Here is a 22,888-nt window from a genome sequence, read left to right as displayed (position 1 = left end):
ACCAGGAAGACGTCTAGGTCCAACTAGTCACCAGTGACCACCCGAGGCAGATTCCAGTGGAAACGGGCACAGATGCAGCCGGGGCGCGCGCGCACGCACACACACACACACACACACACACACACACACACACACACACACACACACACACACACACACACACACACACACACACACACACACACACACACACACACACACACACACACACACACACACACACACACACACACACACACACACACACACACACACACACAACAGGAAGGAGATAAGCAGATTCTTTCATAACACAAAAGGAGCTTGAGCCACATGTGACCTCATAACATCTGGGGACCCCACCCAGAACAAGTTCCTATAACTCTACCCTTCAGTTCCCCATTATGACATCATCTACAAGATCAATACACTCAACGGAAGGATGGAGCAGGGCCTAGAGAGAGAGAGAGAGAGAGAGAGAGAGAGAGAGAGAGAGAGAGAGAGAGAGAGAGAGAGAGAGAGAGAGAGAGAGAGAGAGAGAGAGAGAGACACAGAGAGAGAGAGACAGACTCATGCCAATAAAGCTCCTTTGAATGGAATTGATAGAGATGGTAGAGAGACAGAATTAGACAGAGAGGGAGAGACAGACGGGGAGAGAGAGAGAGAGAGAGAGGTTGACAGACTTACAGTAATGTATGTCTGACCCTCTTGAGTCTTGAGCATTTCCTGAGGAGAGTAAGCTCGTCTGCCAATAAGCCAGTCTGTCTGGCACACAACACTCGTTCCAGGAATGTGCTTTGAAAGTTTAAAAATACGACTTTACTTCAACGTTGTGACGCTGCAACAGGACAACGACACTACTGAGACACTACTGAGACAACTCAAATAAAAAGTACAGACAAGGAGGAACACACAGGGTCTTTGACTTGAACTGGCAAATTTAACCATCACTGTCACGAGTGTAGTGATGTGATTGTAGGGATGTACGATATATCGTTCATCATTGTCATGATTGATGACCTTTATCTGCTCGACCCAGTACACACATGTGCATCTACGTAAGCATATTGATATCCGTGATACGATGAGTCGACCATCAGCTACTTAATCAGAGAGACTGACGTCTGTGTACAATGATATGAGATGCTATTCTTTCTATCCATTCTGTTCTTGTCCTTGTTTTCATATCTTCTGGTCACGTCATGTGTCCACTGTCCAATACTGTGTATATATTTCCCTATGTGTGTATTAAACTTCAGTGCTTGCCATCTGACACTGCCTGGTGTCATCTTGTTCTCCGCGCACGCGACTGAAACATGACTCACCACCCATAGTTAGAGCAAGACTCTTGAGTGACCATATGGTTGGTCAACCGAAATCACAACAGTCAAATCGGTATCGGACGATAATTACTCACCAATGTGTTACCGGTATCAAAACGTAATTAATCATGTACCGGAGATCGGCTAAAATGTTGGTATCGTGATGGTAAAGGCTTTGACTCAGGAAATAGCTGTGAGGCATTCTTTAGACACTCACCACGCCCTTAAAACTCCCCACAGCATCCAAGTGAGGTTTTGGCACACCCTCTGTTCAGGACTGCTTCGCATAATTGATCACATCATTTCTAGCCTGAACCTCATAATTCGTACTTACTAGTTACCTCATGATGTCCTAGAAGACAAAGCGGTATCTGGATCGACAACAATATAATAAGAACAGAAGTGATCCTTTCAGTACATAGAGAAATCCATTTAGCAACGCTGTGTGAAGTGAATGTCCATGAAGCATGGTACAGCAGAGGTAATAAACAGGGCGAGGGGCACTTATCTGTTCCCTGTTGTTCAGGGAGGGAGTCATGTAACTGGTAATTGCATTAGGCAGCCCAGTATTCAGGCACAGAGGCATACAGCTGGTCAAGAGAGTCAGGCTATGAGAACACAACACACATTTAACATTGACGTTAAAAAAAAGCACTGAAAGCTTGCATTATAAGCTGTCTTCACAAAACAAGCTTTTTAAAGCAGTGGTTCTCAAACGTTTTTAATTGCAAGGACCCCCACAACTCTGAGAATGTACAAATGGAACCAAATGGACCCGTAAACATCAAGCACACTCTCAGAGTTACAGACATGTAAGGGTCTATTTGGAACCCCCTCAAGGAACCCAGAGAGGGCCCCCTGGACCCCACTGTTTTGAGATAACATGTATAGTTTAGGCTATAGCTAGCTTTGTGAATGTTTAGCAGATGTTAGCTAGCCTGTTAGCACATGTAATGCTATAGGGCATCGCAGTTCCCGCCCACTTCCTGGTTCCACTGCAAAATACTCAATGCATTTTTCCCATTGACATTTCCAAAAATATTTATATCAATTAATTTAAGCCTAGAATCAAGCCATCCAGGGTCCTGGTGAATCATGACCATAAAACGTTTGATTCTGTGAAAAAACTTTTTTGAAAACGGCAAAACAAAGGGTATTTATTAAATATAGTATATCATATAATTAAATATAAAATAAAATAAATCACAGAAAAAAACGTTTAATGGTCATGATTCACCAGGACCCTGGATGGCTTGATTCTAGGCTTAAATTAATTGATATAAATATTTTTGGAAATGTCAATGGCAAAAATGCATTGAGTATTTTGCAGTGGAACCCGGAAGTGGCCGCAACTGCGATGCCCTATAGGTTTAACCCATTAAGACCGGGAACGCATCAGTGTCATTTCAGATTTCTTTGGCTATTCAAAAATAGCAGATATACAAGCTCATATCGCGGCACCGAGTGCCACGCTATGAGCTTGTAGATCTGCTATTTTTGAAAAATCTTGAAAATGTGTGCAAATCTTTTAATATATATATTTTTAAAGCGAACATTAGTAACTCAAATCTTTGCTTCTGGGGGTCCCGGGAACAAAATATTCTGAGATTTTTTTTTTAAACTGTTGGGATTCAGAAAACATTTTTAGAATGGGCCTCAGGTCTTAATGGGTTAACAGCACCCAGTACTGTAGCACTTGATGTGAAGTTCTCTCGCTGACTGTGTACGATCAGTTGGAGGCATAAGAAAGCAATGTGAATGTTCCAGACATCAACCTACACACAAAGTCTCCTCTGAGTCCAGACTGTCTGGCCCTGATATTACCAACAAGGCCCAGACAGACAAATCCTGCTCACTGGGGAATCCTGTCTTATTGGGTATTCACTGGGCCTCCTTTGAGACGATTACTATTATTTAATATACAAGTAAAAAGGTACATACAGCCGTGGCTTTGTTCAATTTGAGGACAAAGACTCTTAAAATTAAAATTTCTGTCATGTGGTCAACATACCCAAAAATAGAATGTTTCACTAGACATGATTAGGCCTTAAAAAGGTCCCTACAGTTCATCCTCAGAAGTGGGGGTTTGGTTTTTAGGAGATTCTCATACAATCTCACTGACTTAACCCCCCACTTTGTCACGTGTCATCTCCCCTCTCTCCCCGCCTGTCCTATAACTCCACTGCACAGTAGCAAATGATGTTATCTATATTGTCACACACACACACGCACACACACACACACACACACACACACACACACACACACACACACACACACACACACACACACACACACACACACACACACACACACACACACACACACACACACACACACACACACACACACACACACACACACAGGATATGCCTTCATTCACCCTATTGATCCTTGTGATTTTAATGTCCCCATATAGCAAAGTGTTTTAGGCTGGTTCCAAACCATACTCTCTGAGTGGACTGCCTCTTGGTCTGGTGTTGAAATGTGAGCCTAGGACTTTCTTCGATACCAAAAAATACCGTCCAATGAGAGTCGGAGGTGGGGGTGGGTCTAACGACAAGCCAATCAGCGAATATCTGCTAAAACAAGCTGTGCGATAGGCGGATCCGTGGATCTCTTGTGATTGGTTTAGGGAAATTCGAATTCCCTCCCCCTTGTAATCGCCGACACAGCGGCCAATTTCAGACTGAAGCTCCACGCAGCTTCAGGCTGATAATCAGGCTAAAAGTGTTTTGCAGTAAATCAACTTTTGCAAAAATCACGTCGGGACTATAACTACCTGCTGGACTAAAATAAACTCCGTTCCTCATGTGTATTGCCGTTGTGGGCGGTCGGGCGGCTGTAGTTGAGTGGGTAGAGGAGGCCGTCTGGGAAAAGAGCTGATCTACAGGCTCACAACGCGTTGCGATGTGATACGATGAGAGCTTGAAGATCAGCTATTTTTCACTATCTTTGAATATTTTGAAAGATTTTAATAACTTCTTTCTTCCTATTTCCTGAAAAGAAAGTTTTGGACATACAAGGTTTCCGCCTAACAGCAACAATAATACACAGTTGTCATCCTCTCAGATGGTGAGGATGATGTTCACTTCCCGGCACTGCCTGGAGGTGTATTGGATCACATCTCAGGTCCCAGAATAGGGAGCATTTGATCGATCTCCTCCCACAGCGAGGAGAGGCGAGGAGATCAGATATGCAGCAACAAATACACCAAGGACAGTCCAGGGACAGTGAGTGACTATGGCTTCAGATGCTGAGAGCATGGAATCAGGCCCAGTTCTGTCTTACAAATAATTGAAACTGATTTTTATTAGCATCCTGGACCAGAGGGTAATTGCCATTTATTTAATTGTTTTTACGTCACAAACGCCGGAAAATATCATTCTCTCCGGATATCCTGGACGGTAAAAAAACAAGCACTGCAATTGATTATTATTATCAATGCAAATCCTCTGCTCCACAAGTACTCTGCTATCTCTAGTCTCTCACATGAACACACACACAGATACACACGCAAACTTTCACAGGAGATGGCAATACGCACCAAGATTAAGAGATTAGCAACTATGAGAAGAGTTGTATGTATGTTATACTGTTGTTACTGAAGATTTAATGAAAACAAGGTCAGATGCAAGCTGTGCAAAGCCAAGTTGTCCTACCACAAATCAGCAACTTGAAACGTGCGCTCCTCGGAGAACAGGGCTCCGCCAGGCCGGGATGCTTAACCAGGGCACACACATTTCGTGCGTGTGCCCTCACAAGTCGGTTATACCCAATTGGAATGGAATGTATAATATGACAAATCTGACTGATACATCTTGGCTCGCATGGCTCCAGACATAATGAATGTGTACTGATTTGTGTGAGAATTGGGACAACATTTGTAGGAGTAGTAGCAAAAAGTGTGTTTTGAAGAAAACACAAAATTGGCACTCTGGCACAAATAACCAGGGGATTTGCAAGCATCATCATGCAACTAATTCAGGGGAATGTTTTGGATTGTACGACCTACGGTTCAAGAGTTATAGGCCAAAACGTGTTTTGCTTTATGAGGAGACCTCACTCTAACCACAGACACATGGATGGCACTCAGTCACCACTGAATATTATGTCACTATATGACAGTGTGAGTAAGTGTGAGCACCACTGAGCAGCCGATATTTTGCCAATCAATGTTATGGATTATTCCAAATCCAAAGCGTCTATTTTTGTGCGCAGCACCCTTTGATTGCTCGTTACTGTGAAGAAAATGTGTTATATTAAACTTATGATGCATTATTTTGTTGAGAAATAATTACACACCCAGCCATGAATGTAAAACTTTTACATTACTCCTTGATGTTCAAATCCAAAATATAAAATTCTACCTGTAACTGTTGTTGGTCTAAAATCATGGAGCTGCTTGACAGTCATGCACTGAAATTGAAAATGGTTGCCCGTACTTGAAACCAGATGATGTCCGGTAAACTATAATCATTTCGGATTTTATGGCCAGCAGTTCAACATCCTACTGTAGACCTCTGTCTGCCTGGACCCTGCTTCTGTGCATGCCTGGTAATGAGCAATGTACTACTGTAGCACAGCACTCCAAACTAATCACTAATCAATCAAAACGCAACAAAACCTTGAGGGGAATCCTGGTAGCCTAAATTTTTCCAGTACATAGAGAAATCCATTTAGCAACGTTGTATGAAGTGAATGTCCATGAAGCATGGTACAACAACAGAGGTAATAAACAGGGTAATTTATCTATTCCCTGTTCAAGGAGGGAGTCATGTATCTTGGTAATTGCATCAGGCAACCCGGTATTCAGGCATAGAATTCAGGCATAGAATACTGAGAAGTGAGTACATTATTCAATGAATGTACCCATAATAAGTCATTTCTTTCACACTTAACTGCACAATTTAATAAAATAGAATGTTGAAATGTACACATTGTGCTCATCTGACACTGGGGGGAAAAAAGGGATTTGAGCTTCACTGAAATCTGAAACTGAGGTAAAGTGGTCATTAATAGCAAAGAAGCTCTCAGCAAAACGTATGCAACCAATTGAAAGGGAAAAACAAATAGTGATCAGATTCAGATTCACACAGCTTATCCTCGTTTGGCCTGATGATGTAATGTTCATAGACACCCTAGTCGATTGCTACAGCTTTAGTCAGTTTCACTATACACAAAGATCCTGAAGTCAAGACTTAATGGCACTCTGCTGCCCTCATCTGGTTAAAAGAGTAAATTCACTATTAACCCATTCTATCTACAAATGTCTTTTAAATCCTAACAGTTTCCTGAAAACCGTATGTTGCTTTAATATCAGTGGTTCTCAAACTTTTTCATGTATGTATGATACTAGAAGTTCGGGCCGCTACGTGGCCCGAACGTCTAGCGTGACGCATCGTTCACTTTGCAGTGCCACCTTACAGGCACCTCACAGTGTGAGAGAGAGTTTTGTGCTCTCCTAAATCCACGGCAGGCTTTGAAAGTACCCACTTCAGAAAGAGGTGACGTGCATCACCTCTCCAATGACCAAAACCCACTTTGTGATTACTCAGACCTGGTATGGCAGACCTGTGGGTTGTGTGCAGTGGTGTACAATGTGAAAAGATAGTTGAAATCGCAGGAGATGAAGTTAGCAGTTTATTTGTGTAAAGGGTCGTCGGCGTGGGTTGTGTTGAGGATGGAAGCCGTCGAACTGGTGCATCCTACCTATTTATAGGTAGGATGTGATGTCATGCTGTCGTGAGATTACGTCACACTGGCGTGTCTCATCGTGATGTCACGACCGTGATGTCATATGACGTCACACTGGCTACATACAACGTTACAGACAACCGACATGGCGCAGGATTCAAATTGTATATATAAGATGTATTTTGTCGCTGACCCCCATCTCAACATATTTTGTTCCAGGGGAGCAAAGAAGCAAGAAGCAAAGACTTCCCAGAAGCAAAGATTTGAGTTACAAATGTTCGCTTTAAAAATATATATATATTCAAAGATTTGCACAAATTGTCATGATTTTTCAAAAATAGCAGATCTACAAGCTCATCTGCTATTTTTGAATAGTCAAAGTATAAAATAACGGCTATAGCTAAAATGACACCTTGGGGGTTATGTTAATGTAGGCAGAAGGCACTTGTATGGGCATTAAGCCTTAGTTTCTCCTATAGATTATATTTCTAATATTATATTTATTATACAGTATAAAGGCCAATACTGAAAACAACACCAACTCATAGAATTACTGAAAAAAAACAGTAATGATAATAGAAAAGGAAAAAGCAGGCATAAAGTGCCAAGCAAAAAGGTCAGTTTTCATTGGCACAGCCACAGACTCAATTCCAGCCACCATATTAAATCACCATCCTCTGTCAGATTTTCCTGCTGTCTACCTATGACACAGTAACTCAACACTGTGCTTCGTCTGCCAAAAATGTCCATGACATTTCTTTATTGGTCCATAAACAAGGTGTTAAATAAATAAATTAAACTCACTGTTAAAAATAAAACTCAGTGGTTTCGAATGTAGTACATACAAGTGAGGATTGTCAGAAAAATGAAAATGAAACCATAGTCCTTCATCAAAAAAAAAGTAGGGTGGCATTCCTTCCTTGGCCTAGTGGGGAGATGTGCGTACAAAGTTTCACGGAAATCGGAGGCTGCGTTCATGACTATTTACCAATGGACCGAATGCCCCCGCCCCCCAGTTAAAAATCACTAAATCATTAAAAAAACGATATAAAGCAATACATGATTTTTTTTAACACTCATCTTTTAATTATTATCATTACAAACTAATAAAATAACGCTTGTTGTAAAAAAACAAAGTTGGCCTTTAAGCGGTTAGTCAGACTAACTGATTTAGTCGGTTATAAAGAATCGTTGATAAATACAAAATACAAAAACAATTATCCAAAAATCGGCAAGAAAATAATCAATAGTTGCATGCTTGCATGATTGGATATTTTATTAGACAGCCCTAAATTTGTCTTACTTTTAAGCCTATATGCCCGGGAAAATTATCCAATCAGGTCTCAAATCCATAGCTAGTGCTTACACTATGTCATGAGAAACTGAACCGTGAAAAGTGCAACAACAAGTTTCTACGACGTCAATCAGCCATGATTGGTTGGAGCATAAGCCAATGTGCGGAGTGGACTCTAGATTTTGACTTCTGCCCCGCACCTGGCACTTTATGGAGTGGATGTGCGTGCTTGTTCGCTTGTTTATGTTGGTTGTGGAAATGCCACTTCCATGCCAGCCTACTCCCATGCCATGATGTGCAGCAAAATTCTGCCTGTGATGATGCCTTCACTTCACACATGGATACTCACATCCCGACCTTCTCGGGTGACAGGAGACTTGGCGGCCAGCCAAGCATTAAACACTGCGTTTGCCACAACAGTTTCAGGTGACACTTTCATCTCTTTTTGAGCAGATTCTGTTTTCCCAGAGGAATTTCTGTGACTTTGGTCGGCATTTCTTTTTTCGGCATTTTTGTTTGGAGTCGATAGGTAAACTATTCAGTTTCAAGCTCCAAAGCTGGCTGTATATCCAATCCTGTTGCTATTAACCACAGAGGCTTCAGGCTTGTATTACAATATAAAGAGGGCACATAGAAAAGCGCCCTTCATTGTCTTCTGAGGAAGAAATATTATGATACTCTACAACTTTTGTTTTAACAGCTGGGTCAAATCCCCTTCAGCAAAGGAGATGTACTACCGTACTAGATGAAAACCTAACCTACCAGTTCTGCCTGGTATTCACCACGGCATATAAAACCCTATATACTTGACTGGGGTCCCCCAGGTGTCTACTGTCTATAGTTAGTCACCTCCTGTTTTCGCTCTACACCAGATCTCTTCACTGAAGAAGCCAATCTACAAGCTCACATTGCGTTCCATCGCAACGCATTGTGAGCTTGTAGATCAACTACTTTCCCTGAATGTTCCCTTCCGAATAGGGACATTAGGGTTCTTAGCAGACCTTGTATTGAACTGTACTTTCTTGTCCTTTTTTTTGCAAACTGCTAATAATGTATTCAATCAATCATGTGCTTGAGAGTTACTACCATTGCCTGGAGGTGTCCTAGATTACTCGATAATAACGTTCTGTTTAAAACCTGAAACATAGCATTGTTTCTCCACCAACTTTCCAGCTTGGACAAAGAATAGAAAGGATTAAAGGAATAAGTCATGGCTTAACACTTGAGGTGCCAGAGGTTTATTAAAACATGTACGTTGAGTGCCTGGATTTTTTAGCCTGGTAAACCCTCCCTCCGGAAATCTCATTTCCATTTGATTTCAGGAAGGAGTCTGGCATGAACGCCCATTCTGCAATATTGGGGAGTTTCTAGCGAAATCACCAACTAACCGCGCCTATCAGCGTCGTCGCTCATCGTTCTGTGATTGACAGCTTACGTTGGCCAATCAGGTGGCGAGTTCGAGTGAGCCCGAATGAAGCCGAGTGCAGCCTGAGAGCCGCCGACAAAAGACGAACGGCAGCCATTGTTGTTGTCCGAGTGCCGTCACTTCTTAGTTTCGTTCTTAAAACGGTCTCAAACTTCTTTTTTGAGGCACGGAATTTACTATTAACATATCGTTTGGATAGAATTTAGTTGTTTAACTTCATATATGTGGTCAATTAATCATGACAGAGCCTATTTAAAAATATAAATTTAGAGAACCGGCAGGGGCGGGGAGTGACACGCATGTATCCCAATAAGGCAACCTATTTTCGGCATGGCCGTCCCAAAAGTCCCGTTGCGTCACATAGTCTGGAGCTCGTCAAAATGAACTGCTGATTGGCTGAAGGGGAAAAACGATCATTGGTTGAAGGGGTTGTCAGTCAACGGTATTACTCCCGCCCAACTCCAGCCCACAGCCAATATTGCAGAATGAGCAATCATGCCAGACTCCTTCCTGAAATCAAATGGAAATGAGATTTCCGGAGGGAGGGTTTACCAGGCTATGGATTTTTAACCATTTTTGAACCTTTTTCAAGTAGTCACAAAATATTTTCAGTGATCACCGTCCTCACGGTGATCCCCTCATTACACAGATAGAGGTCTCGTACAATCGGGGGGGGGGGAAATTAAAAACATTCGGTAATCCGTTCCATAGTTACAGCCAGTTGAAAATAGTCAAATTAACATTGTAAAAAAAAAAAGTACACAGGAGCAGAGATACAGGCTTTTGAAGTCATAAGTTAACCAGGAAGTGGATTCAAGTCTAAATCTTCGAAAAATGATATCTCCTGTTGCTATGTAGGAAAAAAAAAATGGAAAAATAAATAAATACTTTTTTTTCTTTTTTTTCTTCAAAAAACGTATATATACGGTTTTGGTACTCCATTGTTGTATTGCCAAAACCGTATATATACGGTTTTGGCACCCAATGTGTCTATATAGGGTGGACAACAACACACGTAAATAAATAAAGCAATAATTCATCTCTCTTTTGCATTAAGTCATCGATAAAACTGTCATGTTAAGTGCCGTCAGAAACTCCCATTCTAGGACAGTTCTGAGATTTTGATCCAGTTCGGTAGCCATTTCATTTAAAAGTGAATTCCCAGTTTTGGGATGAATTAAACAGATACACACCTCAACATGTGTTAGGCCGACAGTTTGTTCTTATTTGGGCTGACAGCTGATGACAAGTTGTGAGAGATTGTCAGTGTACTGTAAACTTCACTGTCAGCGACCACCATGTGACATGGGTGGGGTTAGGAAGGTCATCCATAGGCTCTTCATTCTCAGGGACAGACAGAACATGATCCTCACACGATACGTCCCCCTGCACATTTTTGACACTGGACACCCACCGAAAGCACTGGAGGAGAACTCTTAACTACTTGTGTGTTTCCCTCACATAAAGCTGCATGTTGCATAAACCGTCTTGATGGCCACTTATTTGAAACGAGGAGTAATATGGGCTTTGGCCTGTGGCCCTTTTACATTTTCAAAGCATGCCGGTGTTTCAAATGACATTCAACCTACAAATGATCAGACAGGTGGAGGCTGCTCTAACATTCTGACTCTATGGTGTGTCTTTGGTATTGTACAATGTACAACTGACCCAGGGGCCATAATGCTGCCATTACTTTATACTTTGGCTATTCAAAAATAGCAGATCTACAAGCTCATAGCGCGGCACCGAGTGCCGCGCACTCGGTGCCGCGATATGAGCTTGTAGATCTGCTATTTTTGAAAAATCTTGAAAATTTGTGCAAATCTTTGAATATATATATTTTTAAAGCAAACATTTTTAACTCAAATCTTTACTTCTGGGGGGTCCCTAGAACACCATATTTTGAGATGGGGGTTCGCGGCCAAATACATCATTTTGGGGGCCTTTGACATGAAAAAGTTTGAGAAACATTGATTATAGCAACATACGTTTTTTCAAAAAAACGTATTTTGTGCACAATGTTGTCTGGCTGATGAAATAATTTAAAAATGGGGAAATGGCACCAGGCTACATGGCTCATTGTCCGGCTTCATTTGGTGCGTGAGCAGACTACAGTAGTTCATGGCAATAACAGAGGAAATAAGGCCAACATGACTCACACACAAGTGCTTTAGTTATCCTACACGTGTTGCTGACCAAGCACTGGAAACCCCCATGCCCCAAGAGTCACTAAGTCCTACATTAAATCTAGTGTTTGGGAGTCTTTAGGGAAAATCCGTTGTTTCCCCTGAAATCTATTTAACAGAAACACCAGCCAACGCCCCCCCCCCCCACACATCACCCCACCATATCCAATGCCATCCCAATATATAGTAGATTAACTTAATTGAAAAGTCCTTGACACAGCCTCGTTCCTCACATATGTATCATGATCTAGGAATGGATATGATAATTTTTAAAGTGTGACTGACAGGTACCAGCAGAGAATAGAAATGGGACGGGGTCCTAGCACCAAAATTATACTCCTGTTACCTGTGCTTAGAAAATGTAGAGAGAAACAGAAAACATACTCTGATACACAGCGTGTGTGGCCACTGGCCAGTTTCATCCAGAATCATCAGTGATAAGCTACCTCTCATCAAGAGAGCCAAGGACAGCATGTGAAATTGATTATGGTCTGCTCTGTGTCCAACTGTTAAAACTACAGCCTTCCCCCGGGGATTTAGACCCCTGATAAATGCCAATCTTACTTAAGAGAAGAGGGAAAAAAGACATAAGAGCCCCAGTGCTAGGACAGGGTAAAATGGACTAAATCTAATATCACAATATTTATACTACGTATTTGCGACGTGTTGTGACTTGTGAGCATGCATTAGCAGGTATTTATGCCATATCACAATATTACGATATCCAAAATCCCAGCCGATATCTAGTTACATCACATGATGTACAATATAAATATCAATATACAGTATTGCCGAGCCCAGCCCTAGCAAGTGCTGACTGCTGACATTTGAGTAAGTAAAAATCTGATTCCAGTGTGCATTCCCAAAAAGCCTTTGGAACAAGCATCCCTGGAAGGCTGGCAACTGGACGGCACACACAGAGGGCCAGAGCTGATGACTAGTCGAGTACACAGGGGACCCATTTCTCTGACTGCTGGACTCCAAAATAAAACTGAGGGCAATATCTGATACCAGATGAGGATGCATGTACACACGCACACACACACACACACCCTTAACCACTTGAAACCTAGCATCCCTATTCTCTGGGGAACGTTCGGCGAAAATAGTAGATCTACAAGTTTGCATGTAGATACGGTACTTTCGACAAAGACATTTTGTATGTGTGTGCCAACCCCAGTCAACTAACTATTAGAACTTTACCACGTACAGAGGGTGTACCGGGTAAGTGGTTAAGTTCTTCCAGTTGTGAGGCATTTTTTATAGACACGCATTCTTTCCCTGACCAGTACATGCCTAGCCTTAACCTAATGACTCTAATTTTAACTGTAACGCTGAGTTCAAGCCTCGTTCTAAAAATAAATATTTTTCTGACGATGTACAGCAGACATGGAAATAGAACACCTGACCACTGAGTCTGTACTACACACAACCGAACTGACCACTTAGGATGACTGTTTCCATGGGGACATTCGGAGGCTTATAAGACAATAATACACACACAGATGAGATAACACAAAACACAGCCACACACATATTAGAGACAGACACGCCGACGTGTGCAGTGCACACACATGTCCTGAAACAAGGCTATCAACCCTGAATAGACCTGAGGACAGACATGGCTGGCCTCCAGGGACTCCATGAAGTCACACTGGAAAACAGATTATACTGTAGTGTATACTGTATCAACCTGAATCATGATCTCAGCGTAAGGCAGGCCATCTGGACAGAGCAGAACAGAAGTCATATGCTGCTATTGGTTCTATTGGTTCAGAATTCAGATTCAATCTTTTTATCTATAGAATCGAAAATGTACTTTACTTTGTAATACTTTATTAGCATATAGCTTCAGTGAGAAGACTAACATATTAGCTAGTGGTTCTCAAAACATTTTCTTCGACGTGACTGACCGCCATAATTCTCGGACTTACAGACCTGTAAGGGTCCATTTAGGAACCTTGAGGGGCCCTGGACCTGGACTTTGAGAACCACAAGCTATATCATTAAAATGGCGTGGCTGCTATCCTACTCAGGGTGGAGTTTGATGTTTACTTGATGTGGGAATAATGAGGAAGCATGTACTGTTAAGCCTACCTAATGTAACTTCTTCTTTTCTATCTTACCCTGGGAACTGCAGAAATATTTGTTCCATCTGGGGCAAGACTACATTCTAGTAACTGTGGCACTGGTCCTACACCTCCTGCTGGCATGCAATGCTGGCAGTCTGCAACCAAACAAACCACTCAAAACCTAAACTTGATATGTGTAGACTAGACAGATCGTGACAGATAAGCTATCGCTGAGCTGTACTTTGAAATACTGTGTGGCTCTGTCTCTGTCTCCATCTACCCCTCTCTTTGAGGGTATAGTAAGTATACATGATAGATGCCGGTACTGTGATCATTTAACTCAATCAATTGTCATTCTCCTCTTCTCCTGTTTTACAGGTTGAATTGTTTTAGGGGGAGATCTTTGTTGTCCATCGATGTAGAGTTCACAGGCAAATATTTTACTGTAACTACCTAATATGACTATACAATCCATGTAACTCTGTTGTTTCTTTACTTTTCTTGTCGAGAAGATACTCTGAAGATACTCTGATTGTTCTACTATACCTAGATTTAAGATATTACTTCAAGGTTTCTTGTTATTTTTCTCCAAGGCCCACACCGCCAATGACGAGATTCTCGCCATGCGTGTTTTCAGTGGTTTTACGATAGAGGGCGCTCTTCCGCAGCCTGTGAATGATTCTGATGATGATGATGAAGAGTACACCCAGAAATCACTAGTGTTATAGGATTTATAAAAGTAAACATTTCTCTTCTTTCTGTTGCTTTTGGTGAAAACAAGCCACATTCAACAGCCCATAACTATGGAATGGATAATTCCTACAGCAGGCTTCCCCCCCTATTCTCCAAGACCCCCCTATGTCTTTTGGGGCAATCGCCGGGTGGATCGCTGTGAAAATGTATATTCTATGATTTTTCTTAGAAAAACGCTCAAAATCGCTGGCAAAGGCAGCTATAGACGATGTTTTAACTCTGGCAGTTAAAGAGTTACGATTATTTTTAATCTGGTTCCTCAGACAATGTAATAATCCTACTATAATTCTAGTAACCTCTGTCCGTCTGTAGTGGTGAGTAGGTGAGTACGTGAGTATGTGAGTACGTGAGTGAAGATACCCGGTTCTCCTCACTGGCTGGACCAATTGCTCTGATTTTGCACACAGCCATTGACCATTACCATCTGAACGCAACTGTGAAGCCCGTTTTTCCATTTCATCAAATCTCAGCTTCTTATTAGCGTTTTTGTGTCAAACACTGTCGCCATGGTTACGGGGCTGCCCAGCTATGGGACGAACTGCCTCCCGGGTTGCCAGATCATGTGCGCATATCCCCCCACGGATGCGCTGCGCCGACCGGGTATGGTCTAGTAATAATAATAATAGTAATAATAATAATAATAATAATAATAAGGGTAATAATAATAATAATAATAATAGAAAACAACAACAAGGAGAATAGCAAAAAAGACAAATAAGAAAACCAATACATTGTTAATGTGATAATTTAATCAAGTATCACTTTTAAAGGATTCCTTGTTTGAGGAGGAGAGCTTTACTGTCAATTGGTGTGGACACAGGCACAATTCTGACTTCCTTGTATACTTTATATTACTTGTACTTAAATGGTATTAAATCATTTCAATGATACTTTGACTTATAGCAGAGCCTTTTATTTGACAATTGAGTATGGAGCTTGTGCAATCAGAGGTTGGTCAAGAACACTTGCCAATAACACTAATTGCTCAGTTTTATGGTGGAGGAACACATTAAGTAAGTATGCATATTTAAAGGAGACCACAAGGATTGTGAGGGCAGGTCTGGTCCAAAAACGGCAAGGCCCATTTTCTTTGTCCCAGTGAGCGTGAATGTGAGCAGACCATTATTAGTAAACCAAATGGGTTCAATCAATACACAGGTTCACACTTCTACAGAATCCCCAAGAGCCAACCACTGCTTCCCGCATAATGTTACTCACTTTCAATAAAACAATCTTTCTGTGACTCTTCAGAAACACTGAGACATTTTTAATTGTTTGTGTGGTTTATTTTGAAATAAACCAACAGCCTTTATGCTCTCATAACGCTGCATTGCTCTTGGGCCTACTATGCTTCACTTGTTGACAGTGGAAAAATGGCTAATGAGCCATACATTAGCCTCCACTGTAAGCAGTGTAATCAATAGGTATTTTCTCTGAGGTGGCTCACAGACAGCAATCTTTTACAGGACCAGTCCAGTGGAAAACCTTTGAACAGATAGCTGCCAAAAGTGTTTTTTTGTAAAGACAAAAGTAGGGATGTTCGCTCGATATTGACTTTTACCGATAACCGATATACCGATATTGTCCAACTCCTAATTTCCGATACCGATATCATCAACCTATACCGATATATGCAGGCTTTTTCACTAAAAGTCAATTAATTGTCAGGTAACAACTAACAACTAATAAAATAAAATAAAATAGCTATAATATCAATATAATATCTAATAAATCTAATATAATATAGTGATGTTGGTTTTCAATTAAGTGAGTCCTGGGACTCACTGGTGGTCATTTGAATGAGCCCCACTAATCTTAGATTAGATGTTGGCCTATTTGACAGAGCAGAAACATAATTGCTTTGATGCCTATACAGGCATGCAAACAGCCCCGAGGTGAAAAAGATGACAACATGTTGTTTTCTTTCGGGTCAGGTGTCACACAATTGCCCTATTTGGGTTCAAAAAGGTGACTGTAGCTGAAAAGTGACACTTTTGAATGTCTGCTATAACATTTAACGAGCGTCAACGAGCGTCAGCTGGACACAGACACACACACCTGCCCTCTGCAGTGCTCTAATTTGAAAGTGACTGGAATGTCATTTCTCTGCAAAAGCTCTTGAATATGATTAAGGATTACTGTGATTATTGTAACGTAAGCTCACATTTCATATCACACACACACCATACAGTAAGAACTCCTGTGACTTATAAAATATAAATAAAATAAAAACACTTTCCGATATTATATTTTTATGCTAATATCGGCTGATATCGGGAGGCCGATAATATCGGACATCCATAGACAAAAGTAATCTTAGGCTAAGCTAAGGACAATAAAGAACCAGTACTAATCCAATATCATTAACTGGACACAAGTTCTCCTTATTTAATCCACTTGAGACAGACTAATCAGATCAAACAGGCATGATAGCATTTCAGCGTGGAGAAAGCCTGAGGTCCTCAAATAACCTCCCCCCTCAACTTGTTATGAGATGCTTGCTGGTGTTAAGCCCTGTATAAGAAAATAGATTGTACCTCTGCAATGGAAACCCACCTCTGTCTGCATTAAATCATCATCAAATCAAGATGATGAACTGAAGTCATCATCTGCTAATGTTAACTTACTCTGCATCCTCCCAGGGCTTAATTTGACAGCCGTCACATCCAATAGCTGCTGTCACTAAATTGATTAAATATGCTTCTTACCATCACTCATGTATTGATTGGAATATTATGTTTGTCAAAGGGTAAGTAACTTAGGCAATTAGAATCCAGGATAAATAGCTTAGTTTGGATAACAGAAACACACTCTAAAACACCCATGGTTGTTTTCATGGTGACACTACTATTATCAGTAGGTCTCCCTAAAAAACATTATCAAGGTGACCTTCAGGTTAAATAAAGGTTCAGGTAAAGGAAACATGCTGTGTAGCAGTATAAGCTACTTCTTCAAGATATGGTCCATGTTCTTTTCCACTGGGTGCAAGAATCCATTTTGTGACTCATGACTTTAATAGTCACTAGAATCAGATTTTATTGCCAAGTATGGGATACGTTCAAGGAATTTGCCTCGGTATGTTCTGCAGCCACACCAACATTTAACACAGCACTACTGACAACCTACATTGAACCTGCATTAGTGAAAAAGGGATACAGCAGACTAAACAACACAGCAGACTAAATTCATAGTCTAATATTTAGACAGCAGGTGACATTAACGATGTGTCATGATAACGTGTAGCTCTGTAGCAAGTATTGAGTCATTTGAGTGACCATTGTACAAGTAATGCACTTGCGATACAAGGTTCAGCTAGACAGTCAGAGATGTTAAAACAAGAGAGATTCTATGCCAACATGTTCCGGTGATTGGCCCACTTACTTGCAAACACAGTAATTGCAACAAAAGTCTGGTTCTCATGTGTTTCAAATAAATCCCACATCAAGGGCAAAACTAACTATCCTTTATTAAAATTGGCTTAAGAGAGGGCCGGCGGGTCGGACCTCTGATGTCACGCACATCACCATGACTCAGCCATAACCATATAAGGAGTTCCCATGCAGCTATGCCCAAATTTGGAGTGTGTCCTCAATGTGTCATCGTGGCATCAGGCGCAAACAAATCAGTCAGTCAGCTCCATATATGGCCACAAAAAGGAGCATGCCCATATATGGGCATATACTGATGACATCAGAGATCTCCATATATGGGCATATCAGTTGGACCGGTGGTGTGACATAGGTGTGAGGGCTGCGTAGTGGCCCAAACCTCTAGTACTGTAAACTATCTTAAAACATCATCATTGATGATGGACATTTTTTTTGTATGTGCATAAACCACACCATATTACACGTTATTTTCGCCATAGTAGGCATAGCCTTCACCTGGCATAATTGTCTATGTAACTATGGCAAGGAAAAACACCCTCTGTGGAATTCTGTAACAAATAACCTAGGCCTAGTCAGGGGATTAAATGGTTCCTGAAGAAAGCCTCACACACTATATCACATATCACGCTGAAACAAGTGCACTTAACGCAGCACGCAATGCTATCCATTGTCACAACTCAGCATGTAAGCAGCAGACACACGTGTGTGTGCGCGTGTGCGTGCACACACACACACACACGCACCCATCCATCTAAAGGCACGTCCAGTCCCTATCTCAGCCCACGGTTCTTACGGACACGGACAGTATGAATTTCACTTAAAGGAGTAGTTCACCCAAAAAATAACTTTTTTTCTATTGATTAGTCACCCCATGGAGACTTGAATTCATGGATATATATATATATATTTTTGTCACATTCCTAAGCCAATAATTTGATGACCAGTGGACCGGTAGGCTGCTGTTTCGGTAGGAGACACAAAGGAGACTCTTTCTGTCTCCTACCGGAACCGCTTCCGGTCATCAAATTATTAGCTTAGGAATGCGACAAAAACTAAAAAATATCCATGGTCTCCATGGGGTGACTAATAGATAGAAAAAAGGTCTCGGTCTGTCAAACCAACCTGAACTTTAACCCGAGTGATTTTCAGATGGACATAATCGAATAAATAGAAGGATTCATGCAGGTTTATCCTACTCAAACTGTGAAGTCATTGATATTAGCCAACATAGACTACTCTAAAGGGCAGCTTATAGGTGTGCATAGTTGTACCACGTGGCTCATCACCAGATCGCTTTCAACTGCAATCAGTCTTTCCCAATCATCCTGTGATGAATAGTTCAGAAGTTATGGATGACAATGTGGTCATCAATAATTGACCTTCTTGCTCTTCCTCTCTCTAACCACCCCCCCCCCCCCCCCCCCACCACCACCACCACCTTTTTTATACATGTAAACCTGTGATGTGACAATAAAGATGAATGTGATTCTGATGTAGTGTATTGAGTTATATTTACAACTACACGGACAGTCGTTATAATTGTTTCACAAATGTATTTAGCTTCATGGCTCAACTAATACAAATTGGGATTGCTTGGGATATACCTGTAATAATGTGTGTACAACAGATCTGCAAATAGGGTATTGCCACATGGGAATCTCCCCTGTAGTAAAATCTAATACCCCATTTAAACAGATTGAATAATACTGGAAGAGCTCTGGCTTTGCTCCTAGGTGATGAGGTGGGTCAGAGACATTTTGTCATTTATTTCTTCTTTGTTGTTGTTGTTTTTTTTCACCCTTTTCATTGTCTTTGCCCATGACCCAATTACCCCCAAAAATGAATCAGGTAATCTATTTACCTTTGCCCACCTTTCCTAAAAGTGTCATGGAATTTCATCATGCAGTAATTTTCCCATAAAGTTGTTAACAAACAGACAAGCAACACAAAAACAATGGCTACTGTACGCCTCCCTGAAAACTCTGTAATAGAACTTCATTTTCTACCTTCTCCACACAAATGGATCTCCTAAAGATAAGCAGAATATGACAAGAGATTGTCCTCAAACTATTTTCCAAGTCTAAAATAGGCCTAAATATAAGTCTATGTAAAGTATATTCCAATCTTACCATATGTGTACTTACAAGTTGATGAAGAAAAATCATAAACTTTCATTTCCACAAGGTTTTCCAACACTAGCCAAAATGGAAAAGTAACTGATTGGTTTAGTGGCCCAACACTTAATGCCATCCTTAGTGTTGGACCATGACCCCTACGAAACACAATGTCAATAGCAGCAACACTTCTGCCTGATATGAGCATCACCAGTCAATAAAGGGGATGGTTTTAGCCATTTTAGCAGGATTCTAACAGTGTTCAGCACACACTTGTTTGTCACACATATTTCTATTCACCATTCTTCTGTTTTGTGGTATTTTGTGACCCTCGACTAAAGTAGTCCTATAGTCACTCGACTGATGGAACATAATGTGAAATGTGGCTGAATTAAGTTGACATACAGAGTCACATTCTGCAATGTGAATCAATTTATACCATGACCAATCCAGGCATGTGATCTGTCTGACTGTCTCTAAGAGGCAAAGTAACAACAGCCCATGGTCAGGGGAGTTCTATGGGACAGAGTCTCTCACATACATAAGGACCCACCAGAAACCACAATCATTTTTGGAAACCGACCCAAAAAACACCCTGTTCTCCCTCTATCCCAGCATCTGCCAAAAACAATTAGACAGCTGTTGGAACAGATTGCTTATACATAAGGTAAGGCCATTAGTACACTGTAATTTGGCGTGCCTGCATGCCTGCTCAATGCGCCATGCAAGTATACCAGCACAATCTGCCCCTTCAACCTGTTGCTATAGTAGCACCTGGAATGTTTTTTTTTATGAACGACTGATCTAACTAAGTCATGATAAGAAATACATAGACTACACCCACCCACGTGGTAGTCAGCCAAGTAAAGACTGCAAGTGATGCTATTGCAGTTTTGCACTGAATGGGTGTATTTAACAGGATGAATGGTTTTAAACATCAAATGGTCCATCTATTAAAAACAACACTTAAAGCAGAGGTGAAAGTTGACAGTGCCTCACACAGCTTTATGTTGAGATGCTTTCAACTTAGCCGTGGATCAAGACTATCATAGATGTATTTTATCGATTTTAACATTTGCATATCATAGATACGAAAGTAAAAGTCTGACTCGATCAAATACATCTATGGTAGTCTTGATCCAAGGCTACTTTCAAGTGAAAGTAAAGAGCTCTGACTTGAGCACTTGAACTTGAACATAAAGTTCCACAAAGAATACCCCTCATTATTACATAACATTACATGACAGTCAGACGGAGCCCATTGAATTTGCATGAACCATAATCCCCCCCGAGGTTCATCATTCATAACAGACATTGACTGGAGGCAAGCGGGGCAACCGTTACTCAGTGGTGTAAAGTAACTAAGTACATTTACTCAAGTACTGTACTTAAGTACAATTTTGAGGTATTTTTACTTTACTGCTGGACCATGTCCAATTTTCAATACTTTTACTACACTACATCTCAGAGGCAAATATTGTACTTTTTACTCCACTACAATTATATGAAAACTTTAGTTACTAGGTAGATTTTGATTATTACAACAACACATACATTAACCACAGCTCTGTATACATTTCGGCCATTTGAAAATAGCAGATCTACAAGCTCACAATGCCTTGCTGCGATGCCAGGCATTCATATGAACTTGTAGATCTGCTATTTTCAAAAGATTTTTTTATACATTTTGAACTTGTGAAATGGGACTTTCTGCACAATGGAGTACTTTTGGTACTTGTACATTTTTATACCAATACTTTTGTACTTTTCCTCAAGTAAATTTTGACCAGGACTTTTACTAGTAACAGAGCATTTCTACATTGAGCAGTATTGACACTTTTACTTTTTTTTACTGAAGTAAAAAATGTGAGTACTTTTCCCACCACTGATCATTCATAACAGTCAGACCGGAGGCAACAAGCGGTGCAACCGTTGGTTAACTGTCCTCCTGATCCTACCGTATTTGTTGGGTTCTCTTATGTACTCCAGGATCGGAACCACGGCGTTGGGGTCAGTAGCGGCAACCGCTGATCCGTTCCCCGCAGCCGCTGATCCGTCCCCCGCGGTCCCCCCTTCTCCTTCTCCTCCTTCTCCCCCGCTGTCGGTGTCCGGTGCCGGGTCATCGTGGATCTCCTGCTCTCCCACCTCCTCCTCAACGACCACCTCCTCCTGATCCTCCCCGACCGGCACGACCACAAACCTGTCGCTCATGATGTCTCTTTCCTCCCCCGTGGCCGTGTCTCCCCCCGTGTCTCTCTAGCCGCTCGGCGCGACTCTCTTCTAGGGTGAAAAACTTTCCGTTTAGCCGCTGCTGTGATTCAAACACTGGTTGCTAGAGGAGGGGACGCACGCATGACAACTGGAGCGGACGCACACATACACACTCCACACTGACTGACTGTTGCACTCCACTACACACACACACACACACACGTTGATCGGTGTTGCCAGGTTTTGAGAAAGAAACAAGCAATCAATCAGGTCTATGAAAACAAGCCCAAAAGAAGCGGCCAGTGGTTCTCAAACTTTTTCATGTCAAGGACCCCTAAAAATGATATGTATTTGGCCGCGGACCCCCATCTCGAAATATCTAGTTCCAGGCACCCCGAAGCAAAGATTTGAGTTACAAATGTTCACCTTAAAAATTATTCAAAGA

General features: G+C 41.4%; 1 protein-coding gene across 4 annotated transcripts in view; it reads right to left on the bottom strand.

Annotated features, from left to right (window-relative positions):
* slc12a7b (solute carrier family 12 member 7b) overlaps positions 1 to 22,610 on the bottom strand; it is an 89,496-nt gene extending 66,886 nt beyond the window's left edge. For all 4 annotated transcript variants that reach the window (XM_084048296.1, XM_084048297.1, XM_084048299.1 and 1 more), the window contains exon 1: positions 22,191 to 22,610. In XM_084048296.1, the coding sequence (XP_083904422.1) occupies positions 22,191 to 22,443 (253 nt within the window). In that variant the 5' untranslated portion in view covers positions 22,444 to 22,610. The remainder of the gene's footprint in view (positions 1 to 22,190) is intronic.
* Between the last annotated feature and the right edge of the window lie 278 nt (positions 22,611 to 22,888).

Source organism: Gymnoscopelus microlampas (genome assembly GCF_963454915.1).
Source record: "Gymnoscopelus microlampas genome assembly, chromosome: 22".
Taxonomy (NCBI): Eukaryota; Metazoa; Chordata; class Actinopteri; order Myctophiformes; family Myctophidae; genus Gymnoscopelus; species Gymnoscopelus microlampas.
Note: the sequence above shows the minus strand (reverse complement) of the source record. Positions and strands in the feature narration are given on the sequence as shown.